Source organism: Enhydra lutris, unplaced genomic scaffold (genome assembly GCF_002288905.1).
Source record: "Enhydra lutris kenyoni isolate GAN:26980312 unplaced genomic scaffold, ASM228890v2 scaffoldscaffold5, whole genome shotgun sequence".
NCBI lineage: Eukaryota > Metazoa > Chordata > Mammalia > Carnivora > Mustelidae > Enhydra > Enhydra lutris.
Window position 1 is genome coordinate 19,015,189 of NW_019154089.1, and position 21,033 is coordinate 19,036,221.

At 51.4% G+C, this 21,033-nt stretch overlaps 1 protein-coding gene across 1 annotated transcript in view; it reads right to left on the reverse strand.

Annotated features, from left to right (window-relative positions):
• Positions 1-8,375: 8,375 nt before the first annotated feature.
• LOC111140871 (dedicator of cytokinesis 2) overlaps positions 8,376-21,033 on the reverse strand; it is a 406,275-nt gene continuing 393,617 nt past the window's right edge. Inside the window, exons 47-52 of the mRNA XM_022493104.1 lie at positions 15,354-15,491; positions 13,732-13,859; positions 12,650-12,818; positions 11,509-11,629; positions 9,850-9,992; positions 8,376-8,930 (exon numbers count right to left, since the gene is read on the reverse strand). Of these exons, the coding sequence (XP_022348812.1) occupies positions 8,868-8,930; positions 9,850-9,992; positions 11,509-11,629; positions 12,650-12,818; positions 13,732-13,859; positions 15,354-15,491 (762 nt within the window). The 3' untranslated portion in view covers positions 8,376-8,867. The remainder of the gene's footprint in view (positions 8,931-9,849; positions 9,993-11,508; positions 11,630-12,649; positions 12,819-13,731; positions 13,860-15,353; positions 15,492-21,033) is intronic.

Below are 21,033 nucleotides of genomic sequence, written 5' to 3' on the forward strand. Positions count from 1 at the left end.
GTCTCCCTGTCGCGCCTGGGCCCTGGCATGTCTTAGGAGGCCTGGCCCCCGTGCAGCCTCTAGCCCCGAGTCTGGTGGTTACAGCTCACAGCCTCTTGTGCCCTCCCACACCCGGTCAGTGTCAGGCCTGCCACTCCTCTGGAGTAGGGTGCGTGCCCAGCGGTCAGCTGTATGCATTACTGGGTCCAGAAGCTCAAGGCAGCTCAAGGCCTGCAGAAAGGGTGAATGTGCACAGGCCCCATAGACCATGGCTGGCCAGGGCCCCCACCTCTGGCCTTGACTTTCAGGGGCTGGAGGAGTGTGGGAAGAAACAGGCTGTCCTTTGGTCTTCCTTTCTTGCACACCAGAGCTGCGTCTCAGAATATTTTGGGGCCTGCCATGGGACCAGCTTCTCTGTCCCAGGTATGGGCTTTTAGGAAGTCTGGTCCAGGTGTCAGCCAGGCTGATCAACCTTGGGGCTCTCTACTCTGCTCTTTGGCTTCTGGTGGCTCTTGAAGCCGGAGAAACAAAGTTAAACACCGCCCTCTGGTGGCCATATATTTAAAAGCAAGGAGCGGAGGGCAGGGATTCATTGACCTTTAAGAGCCTGTGGCCAAGGATTTCTGAGCCCCTTTAAGGGGCAAGGTCCCAAACTGAACAGCAGCTTCAAGGAGGAATTGTGCCCTTGGGCGGGGGGGACCACTTTCATTCCACTGCAGTGGACATAGTGGGAACTGAATTGCCAATGGGGCAAAATGTCTTAGAAGTCAGCCAAGCAGCAGTTGGATGAGATGGAATGAGAGTCCAACAGCTCTGGTCATGTTTTCTGCACGCCTTGCCATTGCCTCATCTCCCAGCCTCTGCTCGCTCGGAAAACGAGGGTAACAGGCTTACCTCCCTCAGAAGGCTGTTGCCAGCACTACCCGAGACAGTACAGGAAAGACCTCTGATACAGTGCTCAGGGGTAATCAATCCTTCACTTGTTCAGCAAAAACTGATCGTCTCCACAGTAGCATTTCTAGGGCATGCAGGACACTGTCACAGCCGCACAGCACTGAGGCTCCCACTCGTGATTTGCCAACTTGGTGCAGTGCCTATAGTCGGATTTACTTAATAATTTTTAAATTGGCTCTCAGGCTCTTTTTTTTTTTTTCCCTCTTTCCTTTCTTTCTTTCTTTTTTTCTTTGTTTCTTTCTACTTAGTGAATTTACTTATTTATTTATTTATTACAGATTTATTTACTTATTTGACAGAGACAGAAAGTGAGCACAAGCAGGGGGAACAGGAGAGGGAGATGCAGACTCCCCACTGAGCAGGGAGCCCGATGCAGAGCTGGGTCCCAGGACCCTGGGATCACGACTTGAGCCGAAAGCAGACGCTTAACCAGTGGAGCCATCCAGTTGCCCTAATGAATTTAGTTTAAAGATAAATTCCATATGACTTCTGGAAATGAATCACTGGTAATCAGTATCACTTGCCACAAATACAGTGAGAAAAAGTAGCCTCTGTTTAGAGCCGACACTGTGCTGGGCACAGCCCGAATTCGTTCCTGTGTTCTCATTCAGTCCCTACTCTAATCATCCCCACTTTACAGATGAGCGACCTGAGGCAGCACAGGCCTGAGCCGGCTCACTCTTTGTGAGAAGGTGAGGTGAGCAAGCATTAGGGAAGGGAGAAAACGCTCTTTGCAGAAGGCAAAAGGATCAGAAGAGAATTGGAAAGGGAGAGAATTTTCTCATTGTGAGTGTGGTAGGCAGACTAATGACCTCCCCATCATAAGATGTCAGTGCAGATCCACAGAATCTGAGAACTTGTCCTCTTCCAAAGTAAAGGGGACTTTGCGGAAGTGATCAAGTTGAAGAGCACGGGGAGTGATAAGCCTGCACTACCGTAGTAGTAGTAGTAGCCCAGCGTAGTCCCAGCTGCCCTTGCAAGAGGGAGCCAGAGGGAGATGTGATAGCAGAAGAGGAGGTATGATGAGGAAGCAGGGAGGGAGCAAGGTGGCCAGGAGCCAAGGAAGGCCACATGCCTTGCCGCTTATAGAGGTTGGAAGAGGCAAGAAAAGACACCATCCTCGGACGTCTCTTCGGGGAACCAGCCCTACGGTCACCCTGATTTTCATAAGACTGATTTTGGATTTCTGATCTCAGGAACAGGAAGAGAGTAAATGTGTTTTGTTTTAAGCCAATAGGTTTGTGATAATTTGTTACACCAGCAATAGGAAACCAATAGAGTCGGATTCCATGCTAGGTGAAGCTGTGACCCTGTCCACTGACGATCCCCCTCCAGGGCCACCAGTGGCCTTTGTCCTGCACCCAAGGAACAAGGAGCTCCTCTACTCCCTCACCCCTTTCCCTCTTCTCCCACTCCCCCATCTCTGGGTAAAGAACACAGATTGGGGGCAGTGGCTTTATGGGTTTGGTCACTTGTTCATTTCATTCTGGGATTACTGTGGACTGAGGGGGCCCCTGTGGGCCTCAGGTTCCTCATATGCAAATGGAAGACAAAGCTATGGTTTTCAAGGCCCTGCCCAGCAGGTCCCATCTATGGAGCTTATTAAGAGGCATTCTCCTGGGCCCGGGGCCCCAGAGATTCTGACCTAGGAGGCACAGGTGAGGCCTGAGCATCCCTGCTCCAATGATGCACACCCCGCTTAGAGAGCGAGAGATCTGGGGAGCCAGCCCCTGTCCCCAGAGTCAGCCCTCGGAAAGCTGCCGCTCATCGGCCTGTTCCTTGGAGCCTGAAGCATCAAGTTCCTGCTCTACCACTTTCCAGCTGTGTGATCCTGGACAATTGCCTGTGCCTCTGTGGGCCTGTTTCCTCACCGTAAACTGGGACTAATGATAATCTATACTTCAGAGGGCTTGTGAAGTTTCAAAAATTACTAAGTGCAGATCTACTAAGTGCAGATTGCCTGGTAGGCAGCCGGTTCTCTGCACCTTGCCCCTCTAATGGCTGGCATGGCACTCCAGACCCCACACACGCCTGGCCTCACCAGCCGCTCCCACCGCATCCTTGCCCCCTCGCTGTGCCCTTCCTTGGGTTGTGGCCATGTGAGCCTCTCGTGATCCCTTAGCTCCGTGCCTGCTCACGTGGTCTGGATGCCCTTCCTCCCCACCCGGAGAGCCCTGACTTACCCTCCAAAGCCAGCTCAGCGCCGCCTCCCCAGAGAAGCCTTCCTTCTGGTGTCCAGGCCCCGGATTCTTCCCCCTGGTTCCCCCCATACCCTGAACTGGGTCAGACTTCGCTAAGATGACCAGCGTATTGCCTGACTTCACTATAGGACCTGCAGCTCCTTGAGGGCACGGGTGCGGTTTTGTTTTTTAATTTTTTTTATTTTTTTCAGGGCTTTGGATGATGTTCAGCACGAATTAGGCTCTATGCACATTTGTGAGGGAGTGGCAGAGGCTATGGGATGTCTTTTTGCGTTGGTTTGTTCTGTGGAAATTGGGGACATGGCAGTGACTATCCCAGGGGTCTCCGTGAATCAGAAATGAGTTGAGACCTCTAAAGTTCCTAGCCCAGCGACCACCCGACCTCATCTCTGTGTACCAGGGTATCGGTCACTGCTTACCCAGGGTCCCGCTGGGTGGGTTTTCAAGTGACCTGCCCCCAAGGCCATTTCTAAGATCGAGGAAGACCATACTGATTCATTCATAAATGTGGTCACTTAACATTGAAAAGCCAGGCAGCCACTTTTTCAGGAACCTAATACTTCGTAAAAGTTCATGGCTCAAACATTTTGTAATTCACATTAGATTTCTTAGAACGTTCTATGCTAAATATTTATTTTTAATTTTCGACTATTTTTACAATCTGTGAATTTCGGGATTCTGCCGCAGAGACGGATTTTTCATATAATCTACTTCCCTTCCCCTCAATTTCATCAAAAGTCATAAATAACTGAATATAATTTCCTTAAGAATTTTCTCACTGGAGTCACTGAGAGGTGAGTCCAAGAAAAACAATATGGTTAATTGTGTTTATTATTATAAGAGTTCGGGCTGTTGAAACTTATTATTATAGGGATTATTTATTACATTATCTGGAGCTGGTTTTAATAGTTTCCTAAGACGATTCCTTAAAGGTTGAGCTGGTGGTGGCCTGCAGAGAATGGAGTGGACATGGCAGAACTTTCTGGGTTTATTCCACGCTATTATTAGAGAAGGGACCTGCTACTTTTCACCCATGTGAATGCTAGCAATATTTAGAGCTCCAGGGGTCAGGACGTGTTGGGACATCCCCTGAACATACACGACAAGCTGCTGTGTCTCACATTTCCTCCACTAAAGAGGAAGCATCGAAGTTGAGGAGTCGTTTTGGATTTTTGGACATAAAAAGCTCAGGAACACTGCTTTAAACTACTCATCAGGTGACTCTGGAGCCTGCCAGTTTGAGTGGAGCCTAGGGCACAAGTACTCTGCAGCAGGTCCAGGCCGTGGTTCAGGCAGTTCTGTGTCCAGGACCATCTGACCTGGCCGTTCCGATGCTGCTGGAACCATCTCTGGTGGCCGGGGATGCCAAACGGAGTCCCTGACGAGGCCCTTTATGATCACCACAGTGCCTGCTTCCAGGACCTGAAGCACGGCGATGTTCTCCTTGCCGCTCTGTTCAAGAAATAGCTCCTAGAGTGCTACCAGGGCCTCACGGGGGCTGAGCACCTCCCTGGAGGAGACTGAGAGCCCAACCCGAGATGTCAACTGTGGCTGTCATTGGTGTCTCGAGGCATAAGGTGGGTCAACATGGCAGAAATCCATCATGGGATCAGAATCCCAGGGTACCTACTTTATTTCACTGATGTCTCTCCTTCAACCTAGACCTGTGGACCCGTGGAGGGGGTTCCATATAGGCAACTCACAGAGGAGAACGGGACTAGCGCCTTTCTTTACTCCCGGTGCCCTGTCAGTGCTAGCTGGAAATGGACTGGTGTTGTGTCAGGGCCAACCAGGGATGAGGGGAATCACCCAGGGGCAGAGCAGCAAACAGGACACCTGGGTGACCTAGCTAATGCAGGGCGGTGTGAGCTGAGGTAGATGTTCACATTCCCGGGCAGGGGAGCATGGCTGGGCTGGTTGGTCAGAGGACCGAAAAGAATACTGCTGGAAGGTTGATTACTGGGGTCTGAGGAATAGGTGCATAGACGATCCAGCAGGCATAGATTCAAAGCTGGTAGATCCACATTTGAACGCCCACCAGGAAGACCACTGATCAGGCAGGTGACGATCGGGTGCATTGGATGGCCAGCACTGTCCGTCAGCCTGGTTCCTCGGCCACCACTTGCTTGCCTGGTGGACCACAAAACCAGCAGGGATGGGGCTGTCCCTGGGTCCAACAACATGGGATCCCTCGTGTCCAGGACAGTATAGTTGTTGCTAATGTGGAGTGTCCAGATGGCCAGCGGCGGACTGACACTGAGTCTGTGACGTTGCTCCATCCCTCGGGCTGGCACGGTGACTCCCCACCTGCCGCCGCTTCCTAACCCCCTCCTCCTTTCTCGCTGCTCTAGGATTGCGTGGCCCCCAAACACAGGTGAACAGTCATTGCCCGAGGATCTGTTTCCTTGGGAACTGGAGCTATGACAGGAAGGCAGAGGTCCCCAGTGTTCAGAAGGAACCGCAAACAGACGTGTTACTGGTTAGGATGTCTGGGGGCAGAGCCCAGCCTGATTTTAGACGCTGGGAAGGCCGTTTGCTTTTCTCAGTTTCTCTACTACTTCCTGACAGAAGCCTAAAAGTCTGGAAGAAGTTAAGAAGGCTTCCACTTCCCATTTGGAGACAAGGCCAAAAACGCCCCTCCCATAAGGAGAGTAACCGCAGCGCCCCAGCTCACACTAGAGTGTGGATGGTAGGCTCAGCTTTGTCTCTAAGGCAGAGGAAGGGACCATGGAAAGCAAGGGGTCTCTGGGTGCCTAAACAGAGAAGGAGGGAGTGCCATGGAGGGGAGATTACCTACAAGGAAAAACCAGCGAGCCAGGCAGGACTGATTCCATATTGGGTCCTGCTGATCATAGCTGTGTGGCCTTGTAGGAGTCATTTACCTTCAAAATGGGAGAGCTGAATGAAGTGATCTCTTAGGTCCCTAAGAATTCTCCACCAGGAAAGGAAAAGATACAATCAAGTGGCTCCTCCGTCCCAGCCCATGTACCCCACCCTCCCTCCCTGGGAGCTCTGAAGGGGCAGCACTGGCTAGTTTTTGACAGACTTGGCTTATAATAAGGGAACGTCCAGGGGCACAAGGAGACCTGTGCTAGACATAGAGCCCCCACCCTCTTATCCTGGGAGCCATCACTGGCATTGAGGGGGAGACCTTCAAAATGGTCATGGAGCATATGGAGTCTGTTGAGCTGAGGTTAGAGCTAGAAAGTGAACGTGTGTAATAAGGTCATAAGGTTAGAAGTGGACACAGCTGGCTGTGCCCCTTACTGGCTGGCGGATAGGGGCACGCTGCCAACTCCCCAGCTCTTTTCACATCAGTGGAATTGGGATCCTCATGCCAGCCTCAGGGGATTGGTGTGAAGATGTGAGCGGAGGGCGCATAGCGTAAGTGTCTGGTAAATGGAAGTTTTATTAATGTCGTCTGTTATGGTTATTACTGCTGACATCGACGTTACTCGCGCGGAGCCACAACATCTGGAATGTCCTGACAGAGCATCAAGCCATCAGCCTGATGACGGTCCTAATTGAAAGGAGATGTGACGCTCACGCTCTGTTTAAATAAGAATCCGCCAAGCTCACGGTTGGCTCCACTTCTATGGGAAAAGGAGGCGTGCTCAAGACCCCTTCGGACTTCATAAAAACTCACAGGTTCTGACAATTTTTAGGAAATGGAACTCATGGGGCCACACACTGTTGAGCAAGGAGAACAGAGTTATGAAATTTTTAGAGGTTAAAGCTGACTTTCCTAGGACGCAGCAACAGTGCCCAAATCTGGGTGTTTTGTAAAACGCCTCAGTAAGAAATGACCTTGGCAGTTTCAAGACAAGGGATCAGGTCTGTTCTACAGCCGTGCGAGAAGGGGAGACTATTTTTCCATCTTGGTTGAGATTTTGTCCACTTGTTGTTGGAAGGGCAAACATTTCAAAGTTAAACATTGGATCTCATAGTTTGGACTGAGAAACAGCAGGCCTGGGAAGCTTGAGCCTATCACTTGGAGAGGAAAAGGGCAGGACAGGATCAACAGATACAAGAAGGGACACCCGGCTCGTGTCTTACAAGGGAAGCATGGTGATGCCCAAGGGTGTGTGGCTTCTTGGCTTCTCGAGGGCCCTCACTTCTCTTCCAAACCTTCTGGAGCTGTCTCCTCACCCTAAAGAACCCAAGACTGACAAAATGCTAACCACCACCGTCACAGGGCTTTTTGGACTGTTGAGGAAATTGGAAGCTGGCCCAGCAGCAACAGGTCTTGGGCTCAACAAGGGGAATGGAGGCCACCAGGAAGAGCCTGGGGTGGACAAGGCTACAGGGACTGAGGCACCAAGGTGTCCAAGAGATAATACAGGGGCATGGTTAAAAGCCAAGCTTCCCATCTGGCTGCCCGGGTTTGAATCCCAACCTTTCCACTCACCAGGTGGATGATCTCAGGTCACTTCAGGCCTCCGTATCTTCATCTGGGAAATAACCATACCCACCTCTTCAATCTTGATATAGGAAGCTAATTCTTGTCATGTCTGTAGCACTGTGCTGGGGTCAGTCAAGCTCAATCAGTTTGAGCTCTTACCGTCTTTCTCTCTCATCTTTCACTACTCCTACGGACCCCGTGTCTAAGAAGTGAGTGTCCACCCCACATCTCTACATGACTCTAGCTCGGAGCCCCATGTTGCCATGCACTTAATACCCACCCGGTGCTGATTCTTTCCCAGCTGGAGTCCACCTTTCAGACGGAGTCCTTAGGCTCTGCCAAGGCCTCTCCCTGCACAGTTCCCTCAGGCTATGGAGGGAAGCCTTTGCTTCCATAATCTTTTCTCTGCCCATAAGAGCTCCTCAACTTTCTTGGGCCTCATCTGAGAAGCCTGGGATTCCGCCAAGAAAAGCTACAACTTCTGACCTGGTGACAAAATCCAAAGGCCAGACCACTTGTCCACTGTTTTCCTAACTCTTGAGCCTTTGGTCGCATGGCTTTTCCATCCCTTTCCAGAAGGGGAGAAAGGTAGTAGGAGGATCACCTGAGGACGATTCTGGCAGGCTTTTTTGGCGTCCTTACATGCCAGCATTCGGCCCCTAAGGAACTGGAATCCTGGAGAAGGCTCCTGGGGGTGGGGGGCCACGGACGAGGAGGGCAAATCTGGCGCTGTGACAGGCTGGAGCCAGGCCCCCCAACATCACGACAGGTCTGCGTGGCCTGCCTTCCCGCCCTCTCCAGGCTGCGGGGACGCTGCCGATGGAATTATGCAACAAGGCTGACAGGAGCCATGCACCCATTTTTATTGTCAGTAAGAAAACAGTGACACTTTGGAAAAGATCAACTAGGAAAAAGACTGGTTGGTTGTATTAAAAAATGTGAAGTACAAACTATTAACCAAAAATAAAATAAAAGAATATTTAAGAGGCTGTTCTGTTAGGTGCTAGGACTTAAAAAAATGAAACAAAAATACAGCTCCTTATACCTAAGAAACCGGGTTATAAAAAGATGCGTCTAGGATGTTGGGGAGAGCGCGGTAGGAGAGAACGTTCTTGCTGGCTCCTCGTGCACACAGCCCCGAATCCGGGCAGGGACGTCCTCACCGGGCGCTTGGATCACGGGGAGCGGGGGCCAGATCAGCCCTTGTTCCTCTTAGGGAGAGCAGCTGGAAGGAGGTGCCCCACTTTGAGGTCTCAGTGTCCCACCATGTCTCTTTTCCTCTGGAAAGTTCTCTCGCTGGCTCCCCTTGTGCAGCCCTGGTTAGCTGCAGCTCACAGGTCCGAGGATAGGAAGTCAGGGATCTGCTTGCCTTCTTCAGCAGATTTGCTGGCCAGCTTTGTGGGAGAAGAAAATAAACACACAGACACACACACACACACAGGATGGGATTCTCATGAGCACCGAAACAGGGCTTCCCCGCCCCAGTCGCAAGGCTCCCTGCCCAAAGCCTCGTGAGTGCAGAATAGCATGACCCTGACTTTGGACAGAGAGGGGACACTCCACCATGGTTCGAGCACAGCCTCTGCGGCCCCAGGCACTGTGGAAACCTGGGCCAGTCGCTCCCTAACTCTGTGAGCCCCATCAGCTCCTCCCGGGGTCATGGCAGGTCACATGGGACAAGGTCTGGAAGGGGCTCAGCATGGTGCCTGACTCCCTGCATGCTCATGGTAAACCTGGGATTATTATAGTAGCCGGGCTCTGGTTTGTATTATCTCAAGGATCAGAAGTGTCGACGGGACTTTTTTTTTTATCTTGAGTAAAGACCGACAAGTAACAATAGGAGATGGGCCATGAAAAGTCAGGGCTTGGAAACTAACTTTTAATTAGTAGGATTCTGTAATATAAGTTGAATAGGAAAGCTCTTCCAAAAAAGAAAATTAAAAAGCACTTTCAGCTTCCAAAGATAGCCAGCTGCTGTGGCTCTGACAGGCACACCAAAAGGCAACTTGGGCAAAGGACGGTGACCAGTCCTGAAGTCCCAGGGGCCCTGTGTCTCCCCTTGACAGTTCTTGCTGGGGTCAGTCCTGCTCAGAGACCAGGGCCCAAGAAGAGAATTGCAGTGGGGGCATCTCTGGCTAGCATCCCAACCCCTGCGGGCCTGACCGTGCCTCCCAGGGAGTGTACAAATGTGCGTGCCTGTGCGTGCACACTCATGCTTGCCTCCCCCCGCCCCTATTTTCTCCTCTCCCTGCGTTGCTTTCTTCCCATCCCCCTCCCACGTACACTTGTCTTTCCACCCATCTGGGTCCTCACCATCGTCTTGAAGAACTGATTTACTTTCTTCCGTTTGAGCGTCTTCTTGTCGCCGTCTGAGAGAGGGAAGAAGGTCTGGCTGAGGCGGGGAGACGAGCTGGCGTCCTCTATCCCAGGCACACCTGCCACTGAGAGCGTGAGGGCTGCAAGGACAGTGGAGAGAGGGAGTGAGTGGGTGGGTGGAGGAGAGGCGGTGCCTAAGGGACAGGAGGGTGACATGCGGGAGGTAGGCAGGAGACTGGCTGGGGCACAGAGACAGAGGCCAGGGAGGGCACATCACAGCGCCAGGCAGGAGGTGGGAAGGCCTGGCTGCTGCCTCGAAGGGAACTGTTGAAGCTGTCCTCCCGGGCACAGCTGGCCAAACCCCGGGCAGGGTCCTGCTGTCTGGCCCCATCAAAGTCTCGTCGGGGCTTCTGAGCTAGAAATCTGGGGACCTGGGGGAAGGCCGCCTGGCTGCTGGGGCCCTGATATCCTTAGGGAAGGTGGCCTTTTGCCCCAAGGTGGGGAGACGATGCGAGCTCACTCTCCTTCATCTTTCTACACCAGGAGAAATTTCTCATCTTCCCTAAGGCAGGGGCTGGTGGAGAGAACTGTTAGCCGCAGCTCCCAGCTCAGAGATGTGTGGACCTGACAAATCAGCTACTTCTTGACACTGTTTTGACCTTGATAACATAGAGACAACAGTGCAGACCTCCAGGGTATCGTGGCGGTGTGAGAGGATGACAGGGACATGACTGTGTGTCTGGCTGGATGCCACAGCTCAGGGGCTATTGTGCCTGGTACGACGAGGCAGGGGTCAAGGGCACGGTTCCAGGGACAGAGGGCCTGGCCTACACTCAGCCTCTGCCCCTTCCTAGCTGGTGACGTGCAGGAGCCTGACATTCCCAGTGCCTCAGTTTTCTCATTCACACAATGGGGCTAACGACATCATCTACTTTGTAGCTATGTGTTGAGGTGTAAATCAAAGATGAAAATTCAGCACGAGGCCTGGTGGCGGTCCCCACTCAAGAGATGGCAGGGGTCTTTGCTGAGATCTGCCTGCTGAGCTCCACAGGGGAGCTGCTTGTCTGTCCTGCTCCCCCCAATCCTTGGCCTGGAGACAGAGGCCCACCAGACACAGCGATCCGGGGTGTGACTATCCCCGTGAGGGCTGCAGCATCCCCCTCTGCGATGTAGGAATGGTCATCCGTGTGCTGCTGCCCTCCTCACTGGACAGTGAAGGAGTGGTGGCAGAAACAGGTAGCATCTATGAATCAAACACTCTCCAGCTAGAAGATGTGGTGGCAATTTCTGCAATTCCAGAAGAGGGTTCCAGGTCCAAAAAGGAAACAGAGGGCTTCTGGCCAGTGGGGAGGTCAGGCTAACGGAGAATGCAGGGCTGCCTAGTGTGACAAGTGGATTCCTAGTGACTCCTAAGGACCAGAGGGACCACAGGCCTCCAGCCCAGCTCCAGGTTGGGTTTGCAGGTCAGCTTGCCCTACAGAACGGGGGCAGGGTGGTGAGAGCTCAGAGGACGGGGGCCTCTGAGCAGAGCCTCTTGTCCCCGGGATGCCCGGCCCCTTTGCTATATGGCTACAGTCCCCACCCACTCTCCACCCCCCAGGCTGGTGGCCCCATTATCCCTGTACCCTCCAGTGCTGCCGGTGGCAGGGTGCATACCTGGGATAGTGGGCATGGACTGACTGGCAAAACTCATCTGAGAGAGGATGGATGCCCTGGGGGGAATGGCCGCATGCTCCGAGAGGTTGGTGTCACTCATGAACTCGTGCTTCCGGGAAAGCTGAAGAAATACACCATACACACACATATACACACGCACATGCAGACACACACACACACCACAGAGGCTTAGCATTAGGCAGCTCCTGGCCTGGCAAAGTCAATGATAATGGCTTGGCAAAGCTTCTGTGTACCTAGTTGACTTATTCTGTTTTCTATCGTCCCATGCCAGCCTACCATGTACAGTTGCACAAGTTGTATACTATGTTACTCTAGGGGTTGGGAGACATTCATTTTAGACAATCATGTGAATGATACCCCCTAGAGTAGTAAAACATGGAGGACTTATTTCCACTTTTGTGCCCTGGCAAGAGTAGCCTCCGAGGTCTACTGGGAAGTGTGTGCAGGATCTTTTCTTTACTGGAAGGCATCTTAGCAGGACCCTTGCCCTTTCATCTGACACCCCTCCCTTGCCAGAACAGTTAATCCCTCTCCCCTTCCTAGCCTCTAAGAATGCCTTCAACAAACTTCTGTTTCAAGGGAAACTAAGATTTGAACCCAATGACACCAAGTTTCACTATTAAATAGTTATTAGTTATAGGACAAAAGCTCTCAAAGTCAGGGCAGTGAGAGTCCATCTCTACATCTGTAGCTGGGTTCCTGGTTCACTAGAGGAGCCCAGCAGAATCTGAGATGTCAGAGGTTGGAATGGTCCTTGGGTGAGGGACATGGGGCAGAGATGTAGAAACAGCAGCCCAGCACTGGGTGCGCTGCCTCCCTCTGTCTGGGTGCCCCAGGCAGCTTCTCCCATTTGCCACATGGTGGGAAAGGCATGCGCAGGCTGGAGTCTTAACAGCTGGGGTTCAAATCCCGGCTCCGTCACGTCAGGCTGGGTGAACACCTGCAGCGCTTTGCTTCCCTGCTCCTCAGACACTCCCTCTGCATCACCTGCCTTGCTGCAAGCACGAGGCTCGAATGGGACCTTGTCTGGGGGTCCTGGATAGCATGTGAGCAGCAGAGATGCACTAAAGGTGTTGAGATGCACTAAAGGTGTTAGAGGCAGCCTGCTGGGGCTGCTCACCCGCTTCAGGTCCGACTCTGCTGCAGCCTTCTCATCCGCAAACACCACACTGCTCCTCTTGGCCCTCTTCTTGGACCGCCGCAGCTTGACTTCCGGCAGAGTGCTCCCCACGATCATCTCCACCGGCTCCGCTTTTGGAGTCTTCGGAGTTGCTAATTCCAGGTCAAAGCTGAAGGGCACAAGGGCGGCAGTAGGAACTGCAGTTAGAGCTTCACGGGGACCGCCTCGCAGGGACCTAGGCTGGCTGAGTTGTCCCTACAGGAGTCAGCAGCAGATCCGCTAACCTGGCAGAGTTCGGGGAGCTGCTTGCTTAATTTGCAAACATTCAAAATACAGAGTAAAATGAAATTGGGGGATGGGAGCCTAAGCAGGAAAGACATGAAGTGAGGAGAGACAGGGCTAGGCTGCGGCTCTGGATTCAAGTCCAGCACTGTCCCTTTTACTGAAGGCCTGGAGCAAATCACTCAGCCTCCCTGAGCCGTTCTCTCCTTCCAGTAAGTGCAGGTGTCTGCAGGACCTTGTGGGACAACCAGGAGGTGAGGCTGGAGAGTCCTCGACTCACGTTACCATGTCCTTGGAGGAGAGGAGTTGGGCCGGGTGGAACGGAAGACCCCAGGATGGTGGGAGGGGAGAGGCTTTTCATGGGGTGAAGGAGCACCTTTGTCCCCTGCAGAGGGATGGGTGGGTGCAGGAGGGGCAGCTCTGTAGGGAGTTTGGGGGGCGGCGCCCAGCAGAGATAAGGAGAGGCGAGACTGAACAGGCTGGGGTAGGAGCTCCAGCCCAGAGATGGCCAGGCTGGGAGGACACCAGCTGTCGCCAAGTCCTGCCAGGGCTCGGAAAAGCTGCCTTGGGCTTGGGCCTCCAGTGACCCCCTCTCAGTGGCACTAAGGATAGCAGCGTCACAGTGTGCCCATGGGGGTTTTAGTGAGGCACCAGCTAGGGAAAGGCTCGGAAGCAGGAGGGTAGGGAAGTAGTAGACAGGTGGCCTCTGGGGCAGAAGGAGAAGCAGCAAGGCTTTGCTGGGGACCCAGGGGCAAGGCGGGGGGTCAGCAGTGCTGGGGGCTCCTGGGGCAGGCACTGACCTCTCAGAGGTGGTCCTGCTGGGGGTGCTGCAGTCAGAGTTCATGGAAGCCATAGAGATGATGGACATGTGCCTGTAGGAGCGCAGCATGGACCGCGGGCGGCCCACACGCCTGTCCTCAAAGTCGGGCTGCAGGCGGGGAGAGCAGGGTGGTGAGCAGCCTGCCCTGGGCTGGAGGGGCTGGTCCTGTGGCCGCGGCCTTCCCCCACCGCCTCCAGCTGAGCAGGGCGGAGCTGCCAGGCAGGGCAGGGCACTGCACAAAACTCCTTGCGGGCTGAAGCCAGGGGGTAGTTGTTTTAGGAAAGAATTGGGCTGGCCTTTATTCCTTGTTCCTGGGAGCTGATCTCTTAATGTCCCCTTTGTTCTTCTTGGGGGTCCCATGATACTCATGAGAAGACTCGGGCTGGAGACCAGGCCGAGGGACCAACTGTGGGGTTCCCAGGTCAGGCTCTGTCCCAGCTGGTAGACGTCCCACCTCTAGAGAGGACAAGGGGCTGGGCGGGTTTCAGTCATGCGGCCCAGGGGTCACCCCCTCATGACGATGTAATAAAACCCCAGTAAGAGCACCCCAGATAAGGCTAGGGTGAGTGTCCTGGTGGCTGTATGGATGGTCTGGCAGGGAAGTCGTGCCCTCGGCACACGTCCACAGTGTGTTTGGGACAACTCCCAGCCTCACCCTCTGCATCACTTCCTTCAGCTGGTCCTCATTTGTATTTTTGCCATAAAACTGTGATCATAACATAGAGCTTTCTTGAGTTCTGTGGAATTCTGTGAACCTGAAGGGGTCAGGTGAACCCCCAAGTTTGAAACCAGTTGGTCAGACGTGCAGGGGGCTTGGGAACCCCAGTGTCTGAAGGGAGGGCAGTCTTATGGAGGACTCTGGCCTTAACCTGTGAGATCTGACCCAATTCTGAGTAGTTAACAACAGAATTGCGGGACTCGTTTCATGGAAAAACTCAGGCCAGAAGACAAGAGGCCTGGGTTTACCTCTACACTCTTTAGGAACTCAGGACCCCCTCTGGGCCTCAGTTTTCTAATCTATAGAGTCAGAGGCTTGAGCCACCTGGCCTCTATGGGACCACACAGCCCTGATGTTTCAGGATTCTGCTTCCTGGGGAGGAGGATAAAGATGTCCCTGTGAGTACCAGGCCACTGGCCTCTTTATGTCCCAGAGCTTATTAGTAGCCCAAAGCACTAGCTTTGGAGGCAAACAGAGCCAGGTGAAAATTCTGCCTTGCACTCTCTTGCTGTGCAGCCTTTGGCAAGTTACTTAGCGCTTCTGAACCTCCCAAAAGATGCAAGGAGTTGAAAACCATTCCTACTTCCCAGGCATGTGGTGAGGACTTAATGGGGTGTAGATGCCAAGTGCTGAGATCAGGCTGGGCACATATCAGGTGCTTCCGCAGTCCCTAAGTGTGGAGGGCCCTCTTTGTACCTGGGCTTTGTCTAGGGGTGACCGTGAGGGACCATGTTTATAGGAAGGTTCGCCTGGGTCAGGTCCTCCTCCTCCAAGGGAAGTTCCTTTGCAGGGTCCCTGCCAGCTCCCATCCCCCCCTGCCCCGCCCGCCCCCCACACTGCACTCCACCAGTCTCACCCATCCCAGCCTCAGGGACCATGCCTACCATTTCTCTGACACCATACTCCTTCTCCACCTTCACTTTCAGGTTCTTGAAACATTCTTCCATCCGGTCATGGAAGGGCCGCAGATTCTCTGACACCCTTTTCTCATGGATTTTAATCCCAGCTCCCAGGAAAGGGATCTGGAGAGAAAGGGTAGACGATGAGCCACAGGCTGGCCTCCTGGCTGTGGCCTGGGACCTAGCCCGCAAAGATGGCTGAAGTCACATTGGGCTGCTCAGAACTTGTGGAGGGCACCGGGGCCTCTGAGACCTTCACAGAGTCGGCAGCCCTGGGGAATGGGCAAGCTGCAGCCCTGGGGTTGGCTCTGGAAGGCGAGAAACCCGTCCAGCCACCCTTGCCCCCTAGGAGGGTCAGACCTGCACTAGAGGCTATATGTTTAGGAAAGTCTACTGAGGGGCAGAGTGTGGGGCGAGCAGGGAGGAAGCTTGGTGATGCTCACATAAAGTTTGCCCAAGAAGCTCTGGGCAATGCAAAGGGAAAGGATGAATGTCAGAAGCTAGCAGATAGAAGGAAAGAAGGGTCGCAAGGAAAAGGAGGAGGGACACAGCTTCGTCTTATAACATGGGAGGTCCGGGGATACCATATGTGGCTGCTGAAAAAGATAGGGAAGTGTTGATGCACGAAGGTACTAGCCAATAGGGAATTTTCAAAGTGATGTAAAAGCCTTGGGAAGATGGGGCAGATGAGGTGACCGATGTGAGGGAGTTAAACTCACTTATCAACAAAGGAGGTCAGTGGGATCCTGCCTCAATGGTGACGAGAAGCAAGAATAGCCGAGCCACAGTGGCCACCACTAGAAGGAACGCTGACAGTGTGGCCCCAGTGGGACATAACTAGGGGTGCAAAGAATATAGATTATTTTGAGGAGAAGAAAATAAACATTTCCTTAAGAACACTACTGGCTCCTTCTTTGGGAGATAGCTCTGAAGGCACAAGGTGAATGAGAAACTGAAATCTTATCTGACCTTCACCATGTCCAGTGGATGGAGGATGGCAAGTGACCTCCCGGAGCAGAGGAGGGAGTTAGTGATAAGAAGAGGCCAATCTGCCTCTAGAAACTCATGAGGGCCCTTAGCGATGGGAGGCAGCAGGTAGCCCAGAAAAGTCAGGGTGACTTGAGGAGCTGAACACAGAGGGATAAGTTGAAATTCTGTGACAGGAGCAGTTAGACCTCCAGGTCTGTGTCACTTCACCCTGTGGCCAAGGGTTATATTTTCCCATTTCCCCTAGAAGAAGGAGCTTATCCTCTAGAATAATTAGAACAAGGAACACTGGGCTTGAAGGCCTCAGGCACAATGGGGGCAGGGATGAGGAGCCAGACTGGAAATGGGGGTTGAAGGGGGAAGTCTGCCTACTGATGGAAGCCCTTCACCTCCCAGGTCCCAGATTCTAGCAGCGTCATTGCCAGGATTATCTTTCCTATGTTTGAAAGGTGTGTAGCTGGAGAAAGGGAATGACCCATTATACAGACATCTGTGGGTCACTTAGTTACCACATAGTGATGCCATCTAGCTGACGAAGCCACCACCCATGTACACAGAGTTTCACTTAGGTCTTTCATGCCTCTGTCTATGAAGATCACCAAACATTGAAGGAGGTTCTCCAGTATGAAAGACAGAGATCAGAACCAACAGATAGGAAGGAAAGCAAAAAGGAAAAAAGAAAAAAGAAAAAAAAAGGGAGGAAGGGTAGCAGGGAGGAACACATGAACTAACTTGGAAAAAACAGGGAGGATAAAGAGCGCCTAAGAAAACAGTATTTTAAAAAGTTTAATTAGTATATAGAAACAGAAAAGATCCTCCATCCGTGAAATAAGACAAAAATTTTATATAAAAAAGAGGAATAATAATAGAAATCGCACATATAAAAACTAATAGCATAGATAAGTAGTTGGAGAATGGGTTTACAACACTAACAAAGACAGGAAATCAATTATCTAGGCATCCATCTCAAAATTTTAGTGAAAGAACAGCAAATTAAATCCAACAAGAGTAAAAGGAAGGACATAATAAATGTGAGAGTAGGTATGGATAACAAAAGAAACAAACATACAGCAGAGAGGATTGAGGAAGCCAAAGCTGATTCTTCGGAAAACTGTTTCTTTGTATCCAGTAGGGCCAAAGCTGCCTGACCTGGAAATTCCAGTACTAGACATGTACTGAGGGAAGTGAGTAGTTATGTTCACCAAAAGACATAAACAAGAATGTTCATTGCAACTGTATTCATATTACACAAAACCTGAGAGCAACCCAAATGTCCACCAACAAGGGAATGGATAAATAAATTGTTATGTTATTGGTATGTTGTACATTCATGTAATGGATGAGGGAAATTAAAAAAAAAAAAAACATAGACCTCTGACATATGCGACAACCTGGTTGAATCTCAAAGGCATTGTGTTGACTAAAAGAAGCCAGACACACAGTAGTCCATACTGTATAATACCACTTATATGAAATTCAAGACCAGGCCAAACTAAACTGTGCTGATTGAAGTTCAGCAGTATCTACCAGACCTAGATACTCCATACTATAACCAACTCCGTGCCTAGGTACACACCTGTCAGAAATTATGCATATGTGTGCCCCAAAGACATCTATAAAGACGTTCAGAGCAGCATTCCTTGTAATAGCCCCAAACCACAATCAACCTAAATCTCCATCAGTTGAAAAAGAAATAAATATGTTTTGGTAGCGTCACACAATCCAGCTGTATAGACCATATTATACATCAGTGGAATGGAAGAATGATAGCTATGTACAAGATGAGTGAATTTTACAAACATAGCATTGAGCAAATAAGTTAGACCCAAAGAATGTATACTGCATGGCCTCATTTGTATTACAGGCCAAAAATAAGCACAAGTAAACTCTGGTGTTTAGGAGTGTGTTTGAGTGGCTAAAAACTATTTTTATTTTTAAAAATTTTTTTAAAGATCTTATTTATTTATTTGACAGACAGAGATCACAAGTAGGCAGAGAGGCAGGCAGAGAGAGAGGGAGAAGCAGGCTCCCTGCTGAGCAGAGAGCCCGATGCAGGGCTCGATTCCAGGACCTGAGATCATGACCTGAGCGGAAGGCAGAGGCTTAACCCACTGAGCCACCCAGGTGCCCCTAAAAATTATTTTTAAAGGAGCAAGGAAATGATTACTGTGCAAGCAGGACTGTGGTCAGTCTTGGGGAAGACTAACAATGTCTACAAGCGAGGCTTATAGACACAGGCGGGCTTCTGGGCTCTGCTTCATCCAGTAGGTGGTCATATGGTGTACACTTTGTGATAAATCAACATGCTGCACATTTTTGCTATGTATACTTTTCTGTATGTAATATCTCACAGCATGTTTAAAAGATGAATTCACTGTAGACATCTGTCCATGCTGATAAATATAGAGAAAAATCTTTACAAAGAAAAAAATTAAGACGCAATCAATCTTGAGATCTGTGCAATCTTGAACACAAAAAACTACTTGGAAAGCTTTGGCTTTTGTTGTGTTCCTAGACGAGGCACAAGAGATTCCCCTTTGAAATCCAAAGTTCTCAAGCTTTGAGAAAAATCCGAAGTGTATCTGGCTTTGTGAAACTAAGATCCAATTTAGAATTAAGCTCTAAGAGGTCAGGGAACAGGCCTAATTTTGTCCAGCACTGTTTCTGTTGCTGGGCACACAGTAGGATCTCAATAAATATAAGGTACAAGAATGAATGGACAGAAGGACAAGGAAGAGCTAATTCACTGTATGTAATATTGTTACAAGGCTGCCTTCACCATGGCAGGGTACCATCTTCTGAGTGTTAAGTGCCCATGGTTAGGGGGTCTGGACTCTGAGTGGGAGGAACCCGGCCCCCTTGCTGGGGAGTGGGTGGCTACCAGGTCAGGAGTGGGCTTCTGTAACATGGTGGCTTGTTGGGGGCGGGGTGGGAGAGGTAAGGAAAGTGTTACAGAGAAGGTGGCCACTAGGGGCCGCTGTCTGAAGAAGCCAAGTTAATTGCTCTTAAAAGCTGTAACAGCAAATAGACACTTTCAAAGTCTCCCTTCTTTTTAATGTCCCTCCATTAGCTCCAAGACTCTGATAGAATTCTTTAAGAAGGTACAGCCTGTCACTAGCTATGCTGTGAGGCTGAGGTTCCTGCTTTGAGTGTGGTGGACACAACATGGAAGATGAATTACCAGGTGATAAGACCCGGCAGAGGGGCCCAGGGCAGTGATACCGATTGAGAATTGACACCAGCAACCAAACAAATGTGTGTGATATGCTAGCCCTCCCTGGGGCATCCCAGAAATATCTGAGAAAGGGACCCAATCAAAGCCAGGCCTTCCTGATTGGCAGGTTGGGGGTGGTGAGGGGAAATATCATTCTTTGAGTATTAAAGGGCATGATGACCTCGGGAAGCTGGGGATCTTGGGGAAGTTTGTGTTTCACAGGTGGCACAAGGTAAGAAGGGAGAGAAAATTCCAGACACACAAAATGCACTCAGGAAACCGTGTCTGTGCAGCACTTGCTGTTTCATTTTTAAAGCCTTGCTTTGCATAAATTGGCAGAGGCAGAGAAGGACCTGAATTAGGAATCCTTATTTTAAGAAAAGAGGCTGCACCCAATGCTTCTCATTCCCTGATTTCCCTAGAGTAACAAAAACTCCCTACCACAATAGCTTGCTTTTCTTTGCATGGTGACTGGCAAGAAGGGAGGGAGGGTGGGACGGAGGATAGGCAGCTGCAAACTGCTGTCCCCTGTTCCATGCCTCCCTCCAGCTCCTGCCCTCTGGAGCCCACCTGGCATTCTGGGAGCTGAGTGGTCCCTACAGAGCAGGTTCAGGTTCAAGGACCAAGGACAGGGTGAAGGCTTCTGGGGGTGGGGGGACCTGGTGGACGGTTTCTTCTCTGGGGAGTAGGGGAGAGGGGGGGAGATAAATAGAGGGAAAGAGAAGGAGGGAGAGAGAAGGAGGGAGAGAAAACACAGGAGAAGGACCCAGAGAAAGGCAGGGAGAAGGCCGGAGGGAAGTGGAGAGAGTAGGATGTGAGGGGCAGAGGGAGGCAAAAGAGAGAGGAGGGGTAGAAGCAAGGAAGGTGTGAGAGAGAAGGAGGAAGGGACAGATGCACAGCAAGACAGAGATTTAAGGAGAGCTTGGAGGGAGAAGATGGGGTGCAGGGAGAGAAGGGGTAGAGGAAAGACAAAGACAAGCAGGGTGGTAGGAAGGGCAGAGCCTTCCAAGTTTTCTGGCTTGACTTCTGGGGGCGTGCAGAATGCAGACTCTTTGACCAAAAACCCACCAAATGAAGGCCTCAGTTATTTTCCAAACCTGATAATCCATCTGAGCCTTATCTGCAACAAACGGGGCCAGCTTTAAGAGGTGGGGGTGGGGGCCAAATCTTCTGTTATCTGATTGGTGTGTGCCAGGCAGGGGGCCTGGCTTTCCTTTCTGTCCCGCTGAGGAAAGCCACCTCTCTGAATTCCACATGCATTCAATAGGGCCATTTTAGCAACACGCAGCAGAGCACGGCTGCCCAGCACCTGCGCGGCACCCCAGGGTGCAGGGCCCCCAATCCCAGCTCCAGGGCAGGCCTGCCCACAGGAGATATGGATTCAGAAGAAGGGCAGAAAGTCAAGGGACAGGACAAGAGGTTAAACTAGGCCATGCCAGCCTGAGACTAGCCAGCAGAGGGGAA